The sequence below is a fragment of the Crocuta crocuta genome, unplaced genomic scaffold, assembly GCF_008692635.1.
Source record: "Crocuta crocuta isolate KB4526 unplaced genomic scaffold, BGI_CrCroc_1.0 scaffold142, whole genome shotgun sequence".
Classification (NCBI taxonomy): domain Eukaryota; kingdom Metazoa; phylum Chordata; class Mammalia; order Carnivora; family Hyaenidae; genus Crocuta; species Crocuta crocuta.
This window is the reverse complement of record NW_027528892.1, coordinates 1762001-1779148: the sequence shown is the minus strand read 5'-3', so window position 1 is coordinate 1779148 and position 17148 is coordinate 1762001. Positions and strand designations below refer to the sequence as shown.

At 43.5% G+C, this 17148-nt stretch overlaps 1 protein-coding gene across 1 annotated transcript in view; it reads left to right on the top strand.

Annotated features, from left to right (window-relative positions):
- Window positions 1-12762, top strand: part of NLRP13 (NLR family pyrin domain containing 13) — a 30271-nt gene extending 17509 nt beyond the window's left edge. The window contains 7 exon segments of the mRNA XM_077756945.1: window positions 3674-3838; window positions 5165-5332; window positions 5764-5934; window positions 6504-6674; window positions 9539-9709; window positions 10309-10479; window positions 12588-12762. Of these exon segments, the coding sequence (XP_077613071.1) occupies window positions 3674-3838; window positions 5165-5332; window positions 5764-5934; window positions 6504-6674; window positions 9539-9709; window positions 10309-10479; window positions 12588-12762 (1192 nt within the window).
- Window positions 12763-17148: the final 4386 nt, after the last annotated feature.

Here is a 17148-nt window from a genome sequence, read left to right as displayed (position 1 = left end):
GAGAGAGAGACATGGAGCGTGAGCGGGGAGGAGCAGAGAGAGGGAGACAGAATCTGAAGTAGGGTCTAGGCTTTGAACTGTCAGCACAGAGCCCAACTCAGGGCTCAAACTCACAAATCGTGAGATCATGACCTGAGCTGAAGTCAGTCACTTAACTGAGCCACCCAGGCACCCTCCATTCATTTTATACACTTCTGTTTGAGTTCTTCACAGGCCTTGTCAAGTGCTTCCACAAAAAAACCAGGGACCTGTTGTTGCTGTTATGCTATCAATGTGTATGTTAGACCAAACCTACCCATCTTCACTTAGATGATGGAAGCAGCTTCATACGTGGGCTTCCTGCACCATAATCCCCTCTCCAAGCAACAGTGACCTTTAAGACGTGTAGATGATGACTTCTTGGCCTTTAGAACAAAGATACTCCTGACCAGCCCTTCCCCAGAGTTTAGTTTACCTATTGGACATCTTGCTCACTGTGCTCTAGAATGTCCTTTCTGTCTGCGGGCACTTGCACTAGCTCTTCACTCTGCCTGGAAGCCTCTCCTTCTACATCTTGGACTGGTGTCTTCTCATGATTATGGTATTAACTCTCCTTCAGAAGCCTCTCAAGATCCCTTTCCCCTTTCAGAGGACATTCTCCGTCTCTGTTGTGTCCTCTTGCGTTTTTTGTCTATATCCTTAAACTATTTACTTCTACCTTGGCTACTTTCTACCACCACACACCCATCCTCCAAAAGTTAGACCCTCAAAAACAGAACTTGTCTTGTTCAAGGCTTTATATAAGGACTTAGTATTCTTGAGGATGAAACTCTTTCTGACCCTTACTGTGTTCTGTTTTGCCTGACTCCTCTGTTCTTAGACCACAGAAGAAGATACAGAGAGAGAATGAAGGCTAAAATATTGATGATGTGGGACAACATCCCTTGGCCTGAAGACCATATATATCTCCGCAACGTGACTGAAAAGGAACATGAGGAACTGAAGAGCCTCCTGTATCCTAACAGGACTGGAGCCCAGCCACAGACTATCGTCTTGGAGGGCCTAGCAGGGGTCGGGAAGACCACCTTGGCAATGAAGGCTGTGCTGCATTGGGCAGAGGGCTTTCTCTTTCAACAGAGATTCTCCTATGTTTTCTTTATCAGCTGCCATAAAGTTAAAGAGATGAAGGATACCACATTAGCTGGCCTGCTTTCCTGGGACTGGCCTGACTCCCAGGCCCCCATTGAAGAGGTCAAGAGTTGCTCTGAGAGGCTCCTGTTTGTCATTGACGGCTTTGAAGAAATGGACATGCCCTCCAATTTGGATGGCAGCCCACCATGTGAAGACTGGTACCAAGAACTCCCAGTCAACAGAATTCTGTTCTACTTGTTGAAGAAAGAGTTGGTTCCCCTGGCTACCTTACTGATCACAACCAAGGAGTATAGAACCAACGATCTTAAAAACTTGTTACTGAATCCATGGTTTGTACAGATCTTAGGGTTCACAGAGGGAGACCGGGAGGAGTATTTCATCAGGTACTTTGGTGACCAAAACAAAGCTAAGAAAATCTTGCATTGGGTAAGAAAGAACGAAACTCTCTTTCACTTCTGCTCTGCCCCCATGGTGTGCTGGACCGTGTGTTCCTGTCTGAAGCAGCAAATGGCGAGAAATCCTCACTTCCAGCTAAGCACCCAGACCACCACCAGTCTGTATGTCTACTTTTTCTCTAGTTTGTTCGCCACAGTGGAGGTGAGTTTGTCGGACCAGAGCTGGCCAGATCAGTGGAGAGCCCTCTGCTCTCTGGCTGCAGAGGGAATGTGGTTTTGGAAGTTCACATTTGCAAAGAAGGACCTCAAACACAGGCATCTGGAAGAAACTGTCATTGGTTCTCTCCTCAGGTTGAATATTCTTCGAAAGGTCAGTGACTGTGAGGATTGTGTTACTTTCACTCACCAGAGTTTCCAGGTGTTTTTGGGGGCCATGTTCTATGTGCTGAGGGGAATGAGAGGATCTGTTGGTGGTCCTCCAAAGCACCAAGAGATGAAGGTGCTTCTGAATGATGCCTTGGCTGACACAAACTTCTACTGGAATCAGATGGCTCTGTTTTTCTTTGGCCTTTTAAAAAGAAACCTAGCAGAAGAACTGGAAGATACTTTGCGTTGTAAAGTGAATCCTCGGATAATGGATGAATTACTGGAATGGGCAGAAGAATTAGAAAGCTATGACCTCATCTCCAACTGTTTTGAATTTCTACACTTTTTTGAGTGCTTATATGAGACTCAGGAGGAAAATTTTGTAAGACAGATTTTGAGTCATCTCCTTGAAGCTGACCTTGATATTTTTGGGAATCTACAACTCCAGGTTTCTTCGTTTTGCCTAAAGCACTGTCAAAGTTTAAATAAGCTAAGGCTTTCTGTCAACGGTACCATCCCTCAGATGGAATTGACTTTCAACTTGGAAACTCTGGAGTGAGTAATGCAATGCTGTTTCCTTCCCAGATTTCTTCTCCCCAGGCTCTGTCCAAGTTCTTCTATGAAAAATTGGGGATATGTTGTTGTGTTATCAGTGGTTGTGATTGACCAAACATTCTAAAAGCGATAACAAATCTGCTGTTAAGGTCAGTCCATGCTTCTCTACAGAACGGCTTCTTTTTGTCTTTCCTCAGTGGTTTTTAATTGTCTGTAGATCAGAATTAACTGGGATGTTAAACATATGAATACATGGGCATGTGTACGCACAAATACAAATACACTAAGGTTGGAAACAACTGCTCTAACCAATACTGTAATAATTCTGGGCACAGCGTGTAGTACTTTATATCCTTTAGGTGCTAGAATGTGTTCTTTGTTTTACTTCCTTCATCTAAGATAAAAAGTTTAATTCATGACTTGAATGCTCTTTTATTCGTATAAACATTGAGAGCTTACTACAGCAAGAAAATACTAAATAATTAGAATTCTAATTATCCTAAGTTCTAAATATCACATGAATCTTTTTATTTTATTTTTTACAAATAGTTTATTGTCAAATTAGTTTCCACATAACACCCAGTGCTCATCCCCACGAGTGCCCTCCTCACATGAACCTTTTTAAAAGGTTTTTCTTTTTTTTTAAGTTTATTTATTTTTGAGAGAGTGCAAATGGGGAGGAGCAGAGAGAGTGGGAGAGACTGCATCCATCCTTAACAGGCTCCACACTGTCAGTGTAGAGCCTGATGCAGGACTCGAACTCACAAACTGTGAGATCATGATCTGAGCCGAAATTAAGAGTCAGATGTTTAATCAACTGAGCCACCCAGACACCCCGCTTTTTAATCCCAAAACCCTATGGGAATACATTTTGTTATCTACATTGAGGGATGGAAAATTGGAACACAAATCATATCTTAGGTGATACAGATCTGAATTTACCTTAGGTCCTTTTGACGTAAAGTCTGAGCTTGTAAGGATTATCCAATGGCCAGCTAACCTCACTTACATGGTTGCCTTCCTCTGAAGAGAATGGTTGAGGGTTGTTGGAATAAGCCATCTGGGACTTTGAGAACTATACTTCTGGGGTCATGTTTTTTCCTACCCAGAACTCCAATAAATTCCTGCCCTTGCATAGGGTCTGTTTCCACCTCACATAGACCACACTCTGGGTGTTGGTTGAAGTTCACTTACTCTAGTAACCCTTATTTCCCTCCCTCATTAAGGATGAGGCCACATTCCAAGATAGGCCAGTGGCAGGATGTTTGCTCTGTGTTTTCCAATGGAAATCTCTGTGAACTGGACCTGAGTAACAGCAAGCTTAACGCTTTTGCAATGAAGAAACTCTGTTATGAGCTGAGAAATCCAAGGTGCAAACTCCAAAAATTGACGTAAGTGTGAGACCCTCACGGTTTGAAAAATTCCATTGGAAGATAATCCAATGTTTTCCTTTGGACTGTTGCAGTGAAGGTCTGTTTCCCAGAAAGTAGTTCAGGTGCTCAGGATAATAAAATAAATGTGCTTTATGAGTGAAATGGCTACTTGGGTAAAAACCCAGCACCTTGTTGTGCATGGTCTTGCATGAGAAATGCATTACAAACTAGCTTCCCCATAAGACCTCTGCATGAGGCTGCTGTTTTGAGCTGGATATGAAGCAGTAGAAGACTTGTAGGATATGATCAAGACAAAGCACTTGAGGAGAACCAGAGTTCCTATGGAGGCTAGGTGAAGTGCTGTGTCTTAAGGAAATGTGGGTAGTTGGCATTTGTTCATTGAGTGAATGCTTATTGGGCATCCCTCCTCTGTTCTGAGGCTGTAGCAGTGAGCAGACCAGATCATTCCTGCCTTCGTGGAGCTCACAGTGTTGGAGAAACCAACATAAATGACCAGAGTAGTGTATGAGACTGTGACCTCTCCTAAAGCGGGAGGAAATCCATTCAGGGACTCAGGGTGTGAAAGAGGAGGCTTTGTATTTTTAGATAGGAGAAGCCCTTCTTCTATCTAAAAAGATACTTGAGTCAAGACCTACTTGTTGGGGCTGGAGTATTGCTTTGGACTGAAGCTTCTCCCACATGATGTAAGAAGAGATCACAGCATCTCCAGTTGGGACCAATGGAGGTGGCCCTCGAAAGAGGAGCCGGGGAAGAGCTACCTGACCAAGGACAGAGTGCATGGCTCTTGGAGAAGAAGGCATTGGGTTGGATGCTCTGGAGTTCAGTCCAAATAGTTTGGTCCTGCTGTGCTTGTGCAATTCAGCGCTACCTCAGGGTCTGAAAATCAGACGTATGTGCTGAGTCAGTGAGTTCAGAGGTGAGGATTTGGCAGTAATGACTCTTCTCAAACCTGAGGGAACTGGATCTAACACGTAGGAGGCAGCTTAAAACATCCTGTTTGAGGATCTGCTTTTTCACTCTTCCCCCTTTCCGTCTTACCACTTAGTCCTAAAGACGAAGAGAAATAAATTGAAGAGAAAACAAGAGGACAGAGGTGTTCTCACTAAACCTTATTGGGTTGGTGTGGGGGCCACCCCACCCCCACCCCCAAGAAGAGTANGTTTTTTAATTCCTCGTCTATAAGTATGTGCTTGAGTGTGTGTGTGTGTGTGTGTGTGTGTGCGCGCGCGCGTGTGTGCACGTGCGAGCTCGGTAGAAAGGCAAGAATATGAGGAAGCACTCCCGCCCATGAGGCCAGTCTCCTCACCCCCCTCTCTTCCTCAGGTGCAAATCAGTAACTCCTGTGAGGATTCTGAAGGAACTTGTCCTTGTCCTGTATGGTAACCACAGGCTGACACACCTGAACTTGAGCTCGAACAACCTGGTAATTCCCGTGTCCACGATGATCTTTAAAACCTTGAGGCACTCAGCCTGCAACCTCCAGTATCTGTGGTAAGTCTCTGGTTTTCCAAGTCTGTCCCCAAGGTCACCCCACAGTTCAGGGATACATTGGGAGCACAGGACTCTGCAAAAGGCTGCAGAGAAAGCTGAGCAAAGGGAATGAGCATGTGGGTATAGAGCAGTGCTTTGCAAAATTCTTGTCTACCAGAGCCACCTGAGGGGGCATGTTAAAAGGCAGGGTCCTGGCACCCACCCCCGTCAGATCCAGCAGGGCTTCTTGGCAGGGAGTGGCTGGTAGTATTTCTAACAGGCTCTGAGGTGGCGTGGGAGCTTGGACCACACTCGGAGTAGCACTGGCCATCCTGCCAGGGGAAAGGGTGAGGAACAAGGAGAAATCAGCTTTTACTTGTGGAGTAAGGGGGCCTCCAAATGAGGATCCTTCTTCCTGGGAGCAACTGCCTGTCTTGGGGCCTCTCTGGTAGGTTGGAATCATGTGGCCTCACCCCGCTAGTCTGTCGTCATCTCTTTCTGGAGCTCCGCAAGAACTCGAGTGTGCGCTTCCTCAGCCTGGGGGACAATGATCTCTCTGGTGTTGAGGTGAAAAGTCTGCCAGGGCCCTCGGAGATGCCCGAGTCTTCCCTGAAGGAGCTGTCGTAAGCCTTCCTGCCTTGTCAAAATACCATCTTTGGGGAGTCGTGGGGACCCCTCCCATTGTAGTTACCCATCCCACGGACACCTTTCCCATCTTCACTCTTTCCACCTTCCTCCTTAGGGCTCTGTCTTGGCCAGCTTTGTCCTCACCTTGATTGTGGGTGTCTCTCCTGCCAGCCTTCCCTAAACCCAGTGGTTTTAACTGGGGGTGATCTTGTCCTCCAGGGGACAATGTCTGGACACTGACTTGGTTCTCACAATTGGGAGGGGGAAATGCTATTGGCATCTAGTGGGTGAAGACTAGGTGTGATCACTATCCTTCAACCCACTGGAGAGAACCCCTTCCCCTCCCCGCCCCAGCACCACAAAGAATGTTCTTGCCCAAAGGTCAGTAGGGTTGAGAATGAGAAACCTTACCTTGACCCACTTTTTTCTCTTTGAAGTTTTTGTTTATCCAGTTTAATCTTTCCATGATGTTTGGGTCCCAGATGAGTGGCCTAAGGGACTGAGAGTTTGAGAAAGAAAAAGTAGGCATGGCTGAGGCTGACCCTTTTACCTGTATCTTCTGCAGCCTGGAGAAATGCAACTTGTCAGCTGCCAGCTATCAGGATCTCACTTTGCACCTCACCAGGACCCAGAGAACAACTCGACTGTGCCTGGGATTTAATCCGCTCAGAGACGATGGCGTGAGGCTCCTGTGTGCTTCCCTGATTCACCCCGAATGTGCTTTAGAGAGATTGGTGTGAGTGTCCCCTGGCTCTGTTTCTAGAAATGACTCTGCTTGGGGGTGGGCATGGAGGAAAACAACGGCTCCTCCATTCGGGACCTATTTACATAATTGAACACTAAAACACGTTGAGCAAGTACTCTATGTGCCTGGCCCCGTTCTAAACACAGATTCTGTGTAGCACCCCCAATTTGTTGACTTGGTCTCTGGGGGTTGTGCCAAGGAATTCAATTTTAACAAGGATACCAGGAAATTATGACTGAAGCAACTGATATCTGAGCTCCAATCTCCAGACACAGAACTGGACACCAAGGTTGAGGTGGTAGATAAGACAGACAAGCTTCGTGCCTGTGAGGAGGGTGTAGACTGATGAGTGAGATACCAAAACACAAAACCAGTAGTTCAGCAAGGAAGTCAAAGTGGAATGAGTAGACAAGGAGTGGTGCGTTGGTTTCTTGGTCATGTCTCCCACCCGGAGGAGGTGACACTGAAGCAGAGAATGGAGAAACCACACACAGAAAAGGAAGAAAGGGAAAGGACCTGAGGCTGGAGTGCTTTATGAATAGCCAGAGGACTACAAAGGCTGGAGTAGCATGAGCGAGGGGGATAATGGGTGATGCCTGAAATACGCCCTGGCCGTGTAGGAATCTATTTTGTTTGGAGCATGGTGGAAAGTCTTCTGAGGACTGGAAGTTAGACACGCACAGACTCTGAAAGATCACTCAGGCTGCTGCTAAAGGGTAGACTAAAATGGAAGCAAAATCAGGAGAAGCAAGTGCCTGTTGATGAAGCAAGAAGATGAGCACGAATCGGCCAGGTGAGGTGGTGGCACTTCAGGGTAGACTTGAAGGTAGAGCCACTGATGGGTCCATGGTGGTTTAGGGGGGAAAAGAAAACAGAAAGGCCTCCCGGGGGCGGGTTTGTCAGCTGGGTCAAAGGTGCTGCCATTTTCTGACATGGGGAAGACGAGAAGATGAGGTTTAGGTGTTAGGATTGGGACATGGGAACATGAGACGCCTATTAATGAGCCACGTGGAGCTGTTGTATGTATGTAGGACTGTAGGTCTCCAGGAGGTTTTTGGGTGGAGATGAGTCCACTGGCAGTGGTAGGTGCCAAGTGTGATTTCATTCTGCTGCCCTGGGTCAGGTGTGGAAGAGACAGAGAGATGGGTTTTCCTGCAACTGGATATTGTTCAGGTGAGCGTGAAAGGATAGAAAGGCCAAGGGTCTTGAGGCACAACCAAGGGGGTGTGTAGTAAAAGACCATAGAATCTGAGTGGCACTAAAGGGTTAGCACTCTCAGCATAGAGCTTCAAAGAACCAGAATATTAGTAGGTAATTCATACACATGTAATATGAACTAATATGACATATGACAGTTAGAGGTTACATTATATTTATGCCACTTATAATTGTAGCTATATAAGATACTCAAATATATATTAATATATAATATATGAAATAGATAAAAATCTTACATAACTACAAATTATATGTGATATGTTACATGATAACATATGTATACAACTTTTATCTTATATAACACATACATATCTAATATATGCTACATATCTCAAGCATGTATACTATATCTAATGCATATATAATCTGTTATGTGTCTCTATAACTATATATTAATGTAAAATATACAATTCATATGTATGTTACACAGAAACATTATCATATGTACACCATGTATAAATGTGTTATATAATACCTATACATCTAATATATACAAACTCTATAAAATATACTCTGCATACATAACACATATATATATTCTATATCTCCTACAAGTTGTATTGCACACAACATATCATGGCTCTTTGGCTTGTCAGTGCTGTAACAGAACATCATAATTTCCCCCTTAGTGAGAAATGAGGGCTGGAGGGAATAATGCCAGGTGCCTGACACCACTTACTAATGGCTGAGCGGCCTGTTAACCCATATCTCACTGGCCCCAGAGCCTTGGATTCATTCCCAGCTCCCTCAAGCTCATTTATTTATTTATTATCTTTTTAAATAGTTTATTGTCAAGTTGGTTTCCAGATAACACCCAGTGCTCATCCCAACAAGTGCCGTCCTCCATGCCCATCGTCCCCCTTCCCCTCCCCCCCACCCATCTGCCCTCAGTTTGTTCTTGGCATTCAAGAGTCTGTCATGGTTTGCCTCCCACCCTCTCCCCCACTATTTTTCCCTTTCTTCTCCCCCATGGTTCTCCGTTGTGTTCCTCCTAATCCTCTTCCCTCAAGCTCATTTAAAGTGTTTTCCCTTCTACTTATTTTTTAGTTTCACTTAAACTTAAAAAAATTCTCACATTAAACTTCTTTGACCTGTGGGGAAAAAAAAGTCATACATACTTAATATATACAAGTTGATGAGTTAGGAGAGAAGGACGCACCTATGAGACGAACACCACTGTTAAGGCTGTAAACCTATCCATCTCCTTCTGAAGTGTTCTCCCATACCCTTTTTATTTTTTTATGGTTAACACTCAACATAGAAAATGTAAGTACACAGAAAAATGTAAATCTTGGAAAACTTGACACAATACTGTATTGTTAGCTATATGCGCAACTCTATGTGGTACATCTTCAGAACTTACTCCCTTTGCGTTACTCAAACTTGGTATGCTTTGAGCATCCCTTTATTATTACTTTTTGAAACCAAACACAAAGGACCAGAATGTTCACGGTGGGCTCATTACAGAAGTCTGGGGAAGGATATGTTAGCACAGATACTCCGCATATCCTGGATGCGGGTTCAGGGGGACACCATGGTTAAACCCAAGTCAAGGTGGGGCTTGAGGCTTGTGTCTCCAGTGGTCTTGGTTTGGGTTGCTTTCCTGAGCATCTCTCTTTATGGCTCTTGCCCCACAGGCTCTGGTTCTGCCAGCTCGGTGCACCCAGTTGCAGGTACTTGTCAGATGCTCTCCTTGAGAACAAGAGTTTGACCCATCTGAACCTGAGGAGGAATAACCTGAGAGATGAGGGAGTAAAGTTTCTGTGTAAGGCCTTGAGTCATCCAGACTGCAGCCTCCAGAACCTGGAGTAGGTTTGCCTCCCTGCCCTTCAAAGGATGAGAAGAGAGCATGTGAATTGACCTACAGATGCCCGGGTTCCAGATGGGGGTGGAGTCCTGGGTGTAGACATGATTGTTGCTCACACAGAGAAGCTTTGGGTTCTATTGGAGGGGTGCATGAGGGTGGGTTACTGGGATGATAAGGACCAACCACAATGTGTGCTGGGGGTCCCAAGGCCAGCCCGTGAGCCTGATGACTCACAGAGAACTCAACTTTGCATGCAGCCAATTAGTGGCTGTGGTTTATTACAATGAAGGGAGAAAAAGCAAAATCAGCAAAGGTGCATCAGGTGAGATCCAGAGGAAACCAGGGGCAAGCTCCCTATAGATGGCATGGGGAGTGGGCTATGCTATTGTCCTGTCTACTTCATTTCTACCAGGGGTAGATAGAGTGCCTAGGGTGTCTCAGACCTACTGATCAGCACCCTTTTCTTCCCAGTACTGTGGATGAGAAGTCTGACTTTGGCATCTCTCCTTTCCTTGGAAGACCATGAGATGGGCTCAGGTATATAGAACAAGGTCTAAAGATTCCAGGATTATTCTCTTTCCCTTTCTGTTTGTTTTGCAGTTTGTCAAATTGTTCTTTCACAGCGGAGGGTTGCCAGGAGCTTGCTAATGCCCTCCAGCACAATCCTAACGTGAAAATTTTGGATATTGGGAGCAATAATATTCAGGATGATGGCGTGAAACACCTGTGTGAGGTCCTAAAACATCCGAATAGTGCATTGAACACACTTGGGTGAGTTGACACTGTTCTCTTCCTGGGAAGGCCCCATCTCTACTCTTGGGATGAGGAAGGAATAGATGTGGTCACCTGGAGGTTCAGGAAGGCGAGGAACAAAGGATTAAATTCTCTTGTTAAAAATCTCTTCTGGGGGCGCCTGGGTGGCTCAGTCAGTTAAGCATCCGACTTCAGGTCAGGTCATGATCTCACAGTTTGTGGGTTCAAGCCCTACATCAGGCTCTGTGCTGATGGCTCAGCCTGTTTCAGATTCTGTGTCTCCCTCTCTCTGCCCCTTCCCCACTCATTCTCTGTCTCTCAAAACTGAATAAATGCTAAAAAATTTTTTTAAAAAAAATCTCTTCTGCTCAACGATAAGCCTCAAGTTCAGAGACAGAAGTTCATTCCACTTACCCCCTCCTTGGCATATTGTAAATACTCTTTTCAATTGGTACCTTTTAGATACTAGGTTGGGGGCGGGGGCAGGTACAGCATGTTTCATGGCCGGAGGGTCTTTTCTATATAAGAGGAAAGTAATGTGTGTGTTTAGAAAACTAAGATGGTTTAGACTCCAGGAATAGGTGTTTTGGTTAAGTGTGGCTTACATGATAGCTATTTTTCACATAGGCAGTGATTCTACTTACTCTCAAAAATGTTAAGAGATTCTACAAGTATTTCTTTCTCTGTGGAAATCCTTCCATGTGTATTTAATGGATGGACCTTGAGGGCATTATGCCCATAAGTAAGTCACAAGTCACTGCTTTTCACTACATCCTTCTCCTTCAAGAAGTATCTTGAGGTGGACTACTCTTTATCCTGCAGGTAAAGGAGAAGCCCTCAGATTTACACAAGTGATTCAAGGTCTTCTCTGTACCTTAAAGAATGATGGTCCGGTTTGAAGCCCTCACTTTCTAGGTGCTTCTCCCTGGATGCAGAAATGAGTAGAATGTTTGCCACAGTTATCATGTTGTCTTTAATGACAAACTCCTGCCTGGTACTCCGCTCACTTTCATTCAGTTTCATTCTCCAAAGTTGTGGCCTTAAAGAAGGCACCTGCATGACTTACCTGTATTCACAAGTTTCCATCTTTACCATCAAACCCGGGTTTCTCAACCTCAGCACTACCTGTGCTTTGGGCTGGTGGGCGGTCCTCGGTTCTATAGGATGCTAAGCAGCGTCCCTGGCTCCCGCTCACCAGATGGCAATAGCACCTTCCTAGTCTGCAGACTTTTCTCAGTCTCCCCTGTGGGGGGAGGGGAGGGATCGCCTCTCATTGAGAAACACTGGCCTGGATGACCACAGGAATACTATTAAAAGTTCATGATCAAGGTCAACAATACACAGTATAAGGTGCTGGTAAAAGCCCTGCAGGTGGCGCTAGACTGGAGACAGGGTGCATTTGTGTGATATCAGAGTCCGTCTTTCTCCTGTCATTCTCTTCCTATCTACCAAATAATACCTTGATCTTGAAGCATTCTGGATCCTACCCAGCCTCTTCCACCCTAAGAAAGCCTATTCTCTCCCTCCACTCTTCATGCATCAAAAAGTTTTTCTGTAAGCATTATTTAAATTAAAGTTAGTCAACATACTGTGTAGTCTTGGCTTTAGGAGTAGAACCCAGTGATTCATCTCGAAATTTTCATGTATGGACACCTGTCACATAGTTTTATAGACTTAGTGGAGATTTTCACTATGTTAAACTGATGTAACACTTTGTCACTTTCGTCTTTGAACATATGGTTGGACAGCTACTAGGAATACAGATTTTTGTTGTGTTGAATTTAGAAACAAGATGAAAGTGTCATGAGGTTGTAATCTTATTCTAGTTCTTTCAAGTATCTTATAAACTCACATCCACTTTTTACAAACATCGTTTCTTTCGCAGTTGGACAGGCTAACATTCTGTTTCCTCATCTGGCAAATGGAGTTTAAGATATTGGCCACCTCTTTATAGGATTGGTATATGGAGTAAATGGGTTATGTGCAAGCTTTTGGAGAAGTGTCTGGTGTGTGGCAGGCTCTCTACTGCTTAACCACAGAAGTTTTCCTAGATCTGTATCATATCTGTTTCTAACTTCTCAATCTTAGAGGACCATCTTTCACACTCCCTTCTCACCCACCTCTAGGTTGGAGAAGTGCAATCTGACGCCTGCTTGCTGCCAACATCTTTCCTCTGTTCTCAGAAGCAGTAAAAGCCTGTTAAACCTGAACCTTTTGGGGAATGACTTGGAGCCCAGAGGAGTCAGCACACTGTGGAAGGCCTTGAAAAAATCAACATGCAAACTACAGAAGCTTGGGTAATCCCCCCCCCCACCTTTATGCTGGGAGGCACCTGATGAGAGGGGGGTGGATGGGCTGATGTTTTATAGCAAGCATTGGGTTCACCCTGTGTTGGGTTTCCTGCAGCAGTGCTGGCCAGAAGAACCTTTAGTAATGATGGAAACAGTCTACATCTACTGTACAATAGAATAGCCAGTAGTGGCATGTGGTCAATGGGCACTTGAAATGTGGTTAATAGAACCAAGGAGCTGATTTACTGAAATGGCCACATGTGGGTAGCGACAACCATATTGGGCAGCACAGTCCTGCAGACGTGTGGATAGCTGAGGAGTCCCCTCATTTTTCTCATTCTTGGGCCTACTCAATAATTCACTCAACAGTCACTCAATGGTATCCTTTTAAATTTTTATTTATATTTGTTCATTAACACTTTTTTAAATTAAAAAAATTCCCTTCATAGTTTATTGTCGAGTTGGTTTCCATATAACACCCAGTGCTCATCCCCACAAGTGCCCTCCACTGCCACATGCCAACCACTGCCCATCCCCTCCCCCACTCCCATCATCTCTGTTTGTTCTCAGCATTCAAGAGTCTCTCATGGTTTGCCTCCCTCTCCCCACCTATTTTCCCCCTTCTTATCCCCCATGGTCCTCTGTTAAGTTTCTCCTGTTCCACTTATAAGTGAAAACATACGGTAGCTGTCCTTCTCTGCCTGACTTATTTCACTTAACATAACACCCTCGAGTTCCATCCACGTTGCTACACAGGCCAGATTTCATTCTTTCTCATTGCCATGTAGTATTCCATGGTATAGATAAACCACATCTTCTTGATCCATTCGTCTGTTGATGGACAGTTAGGCTCTTTCCATGTTTTGGCTATTGTTGAGAGTGCTGCTATGAACATTGGGGTACAGGTGCGCTTATGCATCAGCACTCCTGTATCCCTTGGGTAAATTCCTAGCGATGCTATTGCTGGGTCATAGGGGAGTTCTATTGTTACTTTTTTGAGGAGCCTCCACCCTGTTTTCCAGAGGGGCTACACCAGTTTATATTCCCACAGTGTAGGAGGGTACCCATTTCTCCACATCCTCGCCAGCATCTAGTCTCCTGATTTGTTCATTTTANGATCTCTTATATCTTTGGTTAGGTTTATTCCTAGATACTTTATGGTTTTTTGTGCAATTGTGAATGGGATCAGTTTCTTGATTTCTCTTTCTGTTGCTTCATTCTTGGTGTATAAAAATGCAACCGATTTCTGTACGTTGATTTTGTACCCTGCAACTTTGCTGAATTCATGGATCAGTTGTAGTAGGCTTCTGATGGAGTCTGTCGGGTTTTCTATGTAGGGTATCATGTTGTCTGTGAAAAGTGAGAGTTTGACTTGTTCTTTGCCAATTCTGATGCCTTTGATTTCCTTTTGTTGTCTGATGGCTGATGCTGGAACTTCCAGCACTATGTTAAACAACAGTGGTGAGAGTGGACATCTCTGTCGTGTTCCTGATCTCAGGGGGAAAGCTCTCTGTTTTTCCCCATTGAGGAGGATGGTAGCTGAAGGCTTCTCATAGATGGCTTTTAAGATGTTTAAGTTCCTTCTATCCTGACTTTCTCGAGGGTCTTTATTAAGAAGGAATACTGTATTTTCTCAAATGCTTCTTCTGCATCTATCGACAGGATCGTGGGGTTTTTATCTTTTCTTTTGTTAATGTTATGGATCACATTGATTGATTTGCGAATGTTGGACCAGCCCTATAACCCGGGAATGAATCCCACTTGATCTTGGTGGATAATTCTTTTTATGTGCTGTTGGATTCGATTTGCAAGGATCTTGTTGAGGATTTTTGCATCCGTATTCATTAAGGATATTGGCCTGTAGTTTTCTATTTTTGCTGGGTCTCTGTCTGACTTGGGAATCAAAGTGATGATGGCTTCATACATGAGTCTGGAAGTTTTCCTTCAATTTTTATTTTTTGGAATAGCTTGAGAAGAATGAGTATTCTGTTTTAAATGTCTGGTAGAATTCCCCACGGAAGCCATCTGGCCCAGGGTTCTTATGTGTTGGGAGATTTTTGATAACTGATTCAATTTCTTCACTAGTTATGGGTCTGTTCAGATTTTCTATCTCTTCCTGTGTGAATTTTGGTAGTATGTGTGTGTTGAGAAATTTCCATTTTTTCTAAGTTGTCCAGTTTGTTGGCATATAACTTTTCATAGTATTCCCTGATAATTGCTTGTATTTCTGAGGGATTGGTTGTAATAAGTCCATTTTCATTCATGATTTTGTCTATTTGGGTGCTTTCTTTTTGAGAAGCCTGGCTAGCAGTTTGTCAATTTTGTTTATATTTCCAAAAAACCAACTCTTGGTTTCATCTGTTCAACTGTTGTTGTTGTTGTTTTGATTCAATATTGTTTATTTCTGCCCTGGTTTTTATTTCTTTTTTTGCTGGGTTTGGGGTACTCTTGTTGCCCTCCGTCTAGTTCCTTTAGGTGCACTGTTAGATTTTGCACTTGCACTTTTTCTAATCTCTTGAAATAGGCCTGGAGTGCAATGTACTTTCCTCTTAGGACTGCCTTTGCTGCATCCCAAAGAGTTTGGATAGTTGTGGTTTCATTTTCATTAGTTTCCACATATTTTTTAAATTTCTTCTCTAATTGCCTGATTGGCCCATTCGTTCTTTATTAGGGTGTTCTTTAACCTCCATGTTTTTGGAGGTTTTACGGACTTTTCCCTGTGGTTAATTTCAAGTTTCATAGCATTGTGACCTGTAAGTGTGCATGGTCTGATCTCGATTCTTTTATATTTATTGAGGGCTGCTTTACGACCTAGTATGTGATCTATCTTGGAGAATGTACCACGCGCACTTGAGAAGAAAGTGAATTCCGTACCCTCATGATGTAGAGTTCTAAATATATCTGTCAAATCTATTGGTCCAAGGTGTCGTTCAAGTCCATTGTTTCTTTAATAATTTTCTGTCTAGTTGATCTATCCATTTCTGTAAGTGGAGTATTAAATCCCCTGCTATTAGTACATTCTCATCCATAAGAGTGTTTCTGTTTGTTTTATGTATTTAGGTGCTTCCGAATTCGGTGTGTAGACATTTATAATTGTTATCTCTTCCTGATGGATAGACCCTGTAATTATTATAGAATCCTTCTTCATCCCTTGTTACTGTCTTTACTTTAAAGTCCACTTTGTCTGATATAAGTATAACTACTCCAGCTTTCTTTTGACTTCCAGTAGCATCATAGATATTTCTCCATCTCCTTACTTTCAATCTGAAGTTGTCCTCAGGTCTAAAATGAGTCTCTTGTACATAGCAAATAGATGGATTTTGTTTTTCTATCCATTCTGCTACCCTACGTCTTTTGATTGGAGCATTTAGTTCATGTACATTCAGTGTTGTTATTGGAAAAATACGGGTTTAGAGTCATTGTGTTCTCTGTAGGACTCATGCTTGTGGTGGTGTCTCTGGTACCTTGTGTTCCTTGCAACATTTCCCTCATAGAGTCCCCGTCAGGATTTCTTGTAGGGCTGGTTTAGTGATGATGAACTCTTTCAATTTTTGTTTATTTGGGAAGACCTTTATCTCTCCTAATCTGAAAGACAGGCTTACTGGATAGAGGATTCTTGGCTGCATATTTTTTTCTGTTCATCACATTGAAGGTCTCCTGCCATTCTTTTCTGGCCTGCCAAGTTTCAGTGGATAGATCTGTCACCACTCTGATAGGTTTCCCTTTGTATGTTTTATCCCTAGCTGCTTTCAAAATTCTCTTTGTCCTTATATTTTGCCAGTTTCACTATGATATGTCGTGCAGAAGATCAATTCAAGTTACACCTGAGGGGAATTCTCTGTGCCTCTTGGATTTCAATGTCTGTTTCCTTCCCCAGATTGGGGAAGCTCTCAGCTTTAATTTGCTCAAGTACCCCTTCAGCTCCTTTTTCACTCTCTTCTTCTTCTGGAATTCCTAAAATAGGAATATTGTTCCATTTGATTGCATCAGTCTGTTCTGGAATTTTTCTTTCGTACTCCTAGATCAATTTGTCTCTTTTTCCTGGCTTCCTCTTTTTCTATAATTGTGTCTTCTAATTCACCTATTCTCCTCTCTGCCTTTTCAATCCATGCATTGGCTGCCTCCATTTTATTCACCTCATTTACAGTATCTTTAAATTCATCACAACTATTTTTAAGGTCCATAATCTTAGTACCAATAGCTTCTCTGGTGTCTTCCATGCCTTTTTCAAGCCCAGCGGTTAATTTTATGACTGTTGTTCTAAATTCTTGGTCATTTATGTTGCTTATATCTGTTTTGAGCAATTCTTTAGCTGTCATTTCTTCCTGGAATTTCTTTAGAGGAGAGTTCCTCCATTTCATCATTTTGGCTAGTTTTCTGTGTCTTGTAAGTTTTC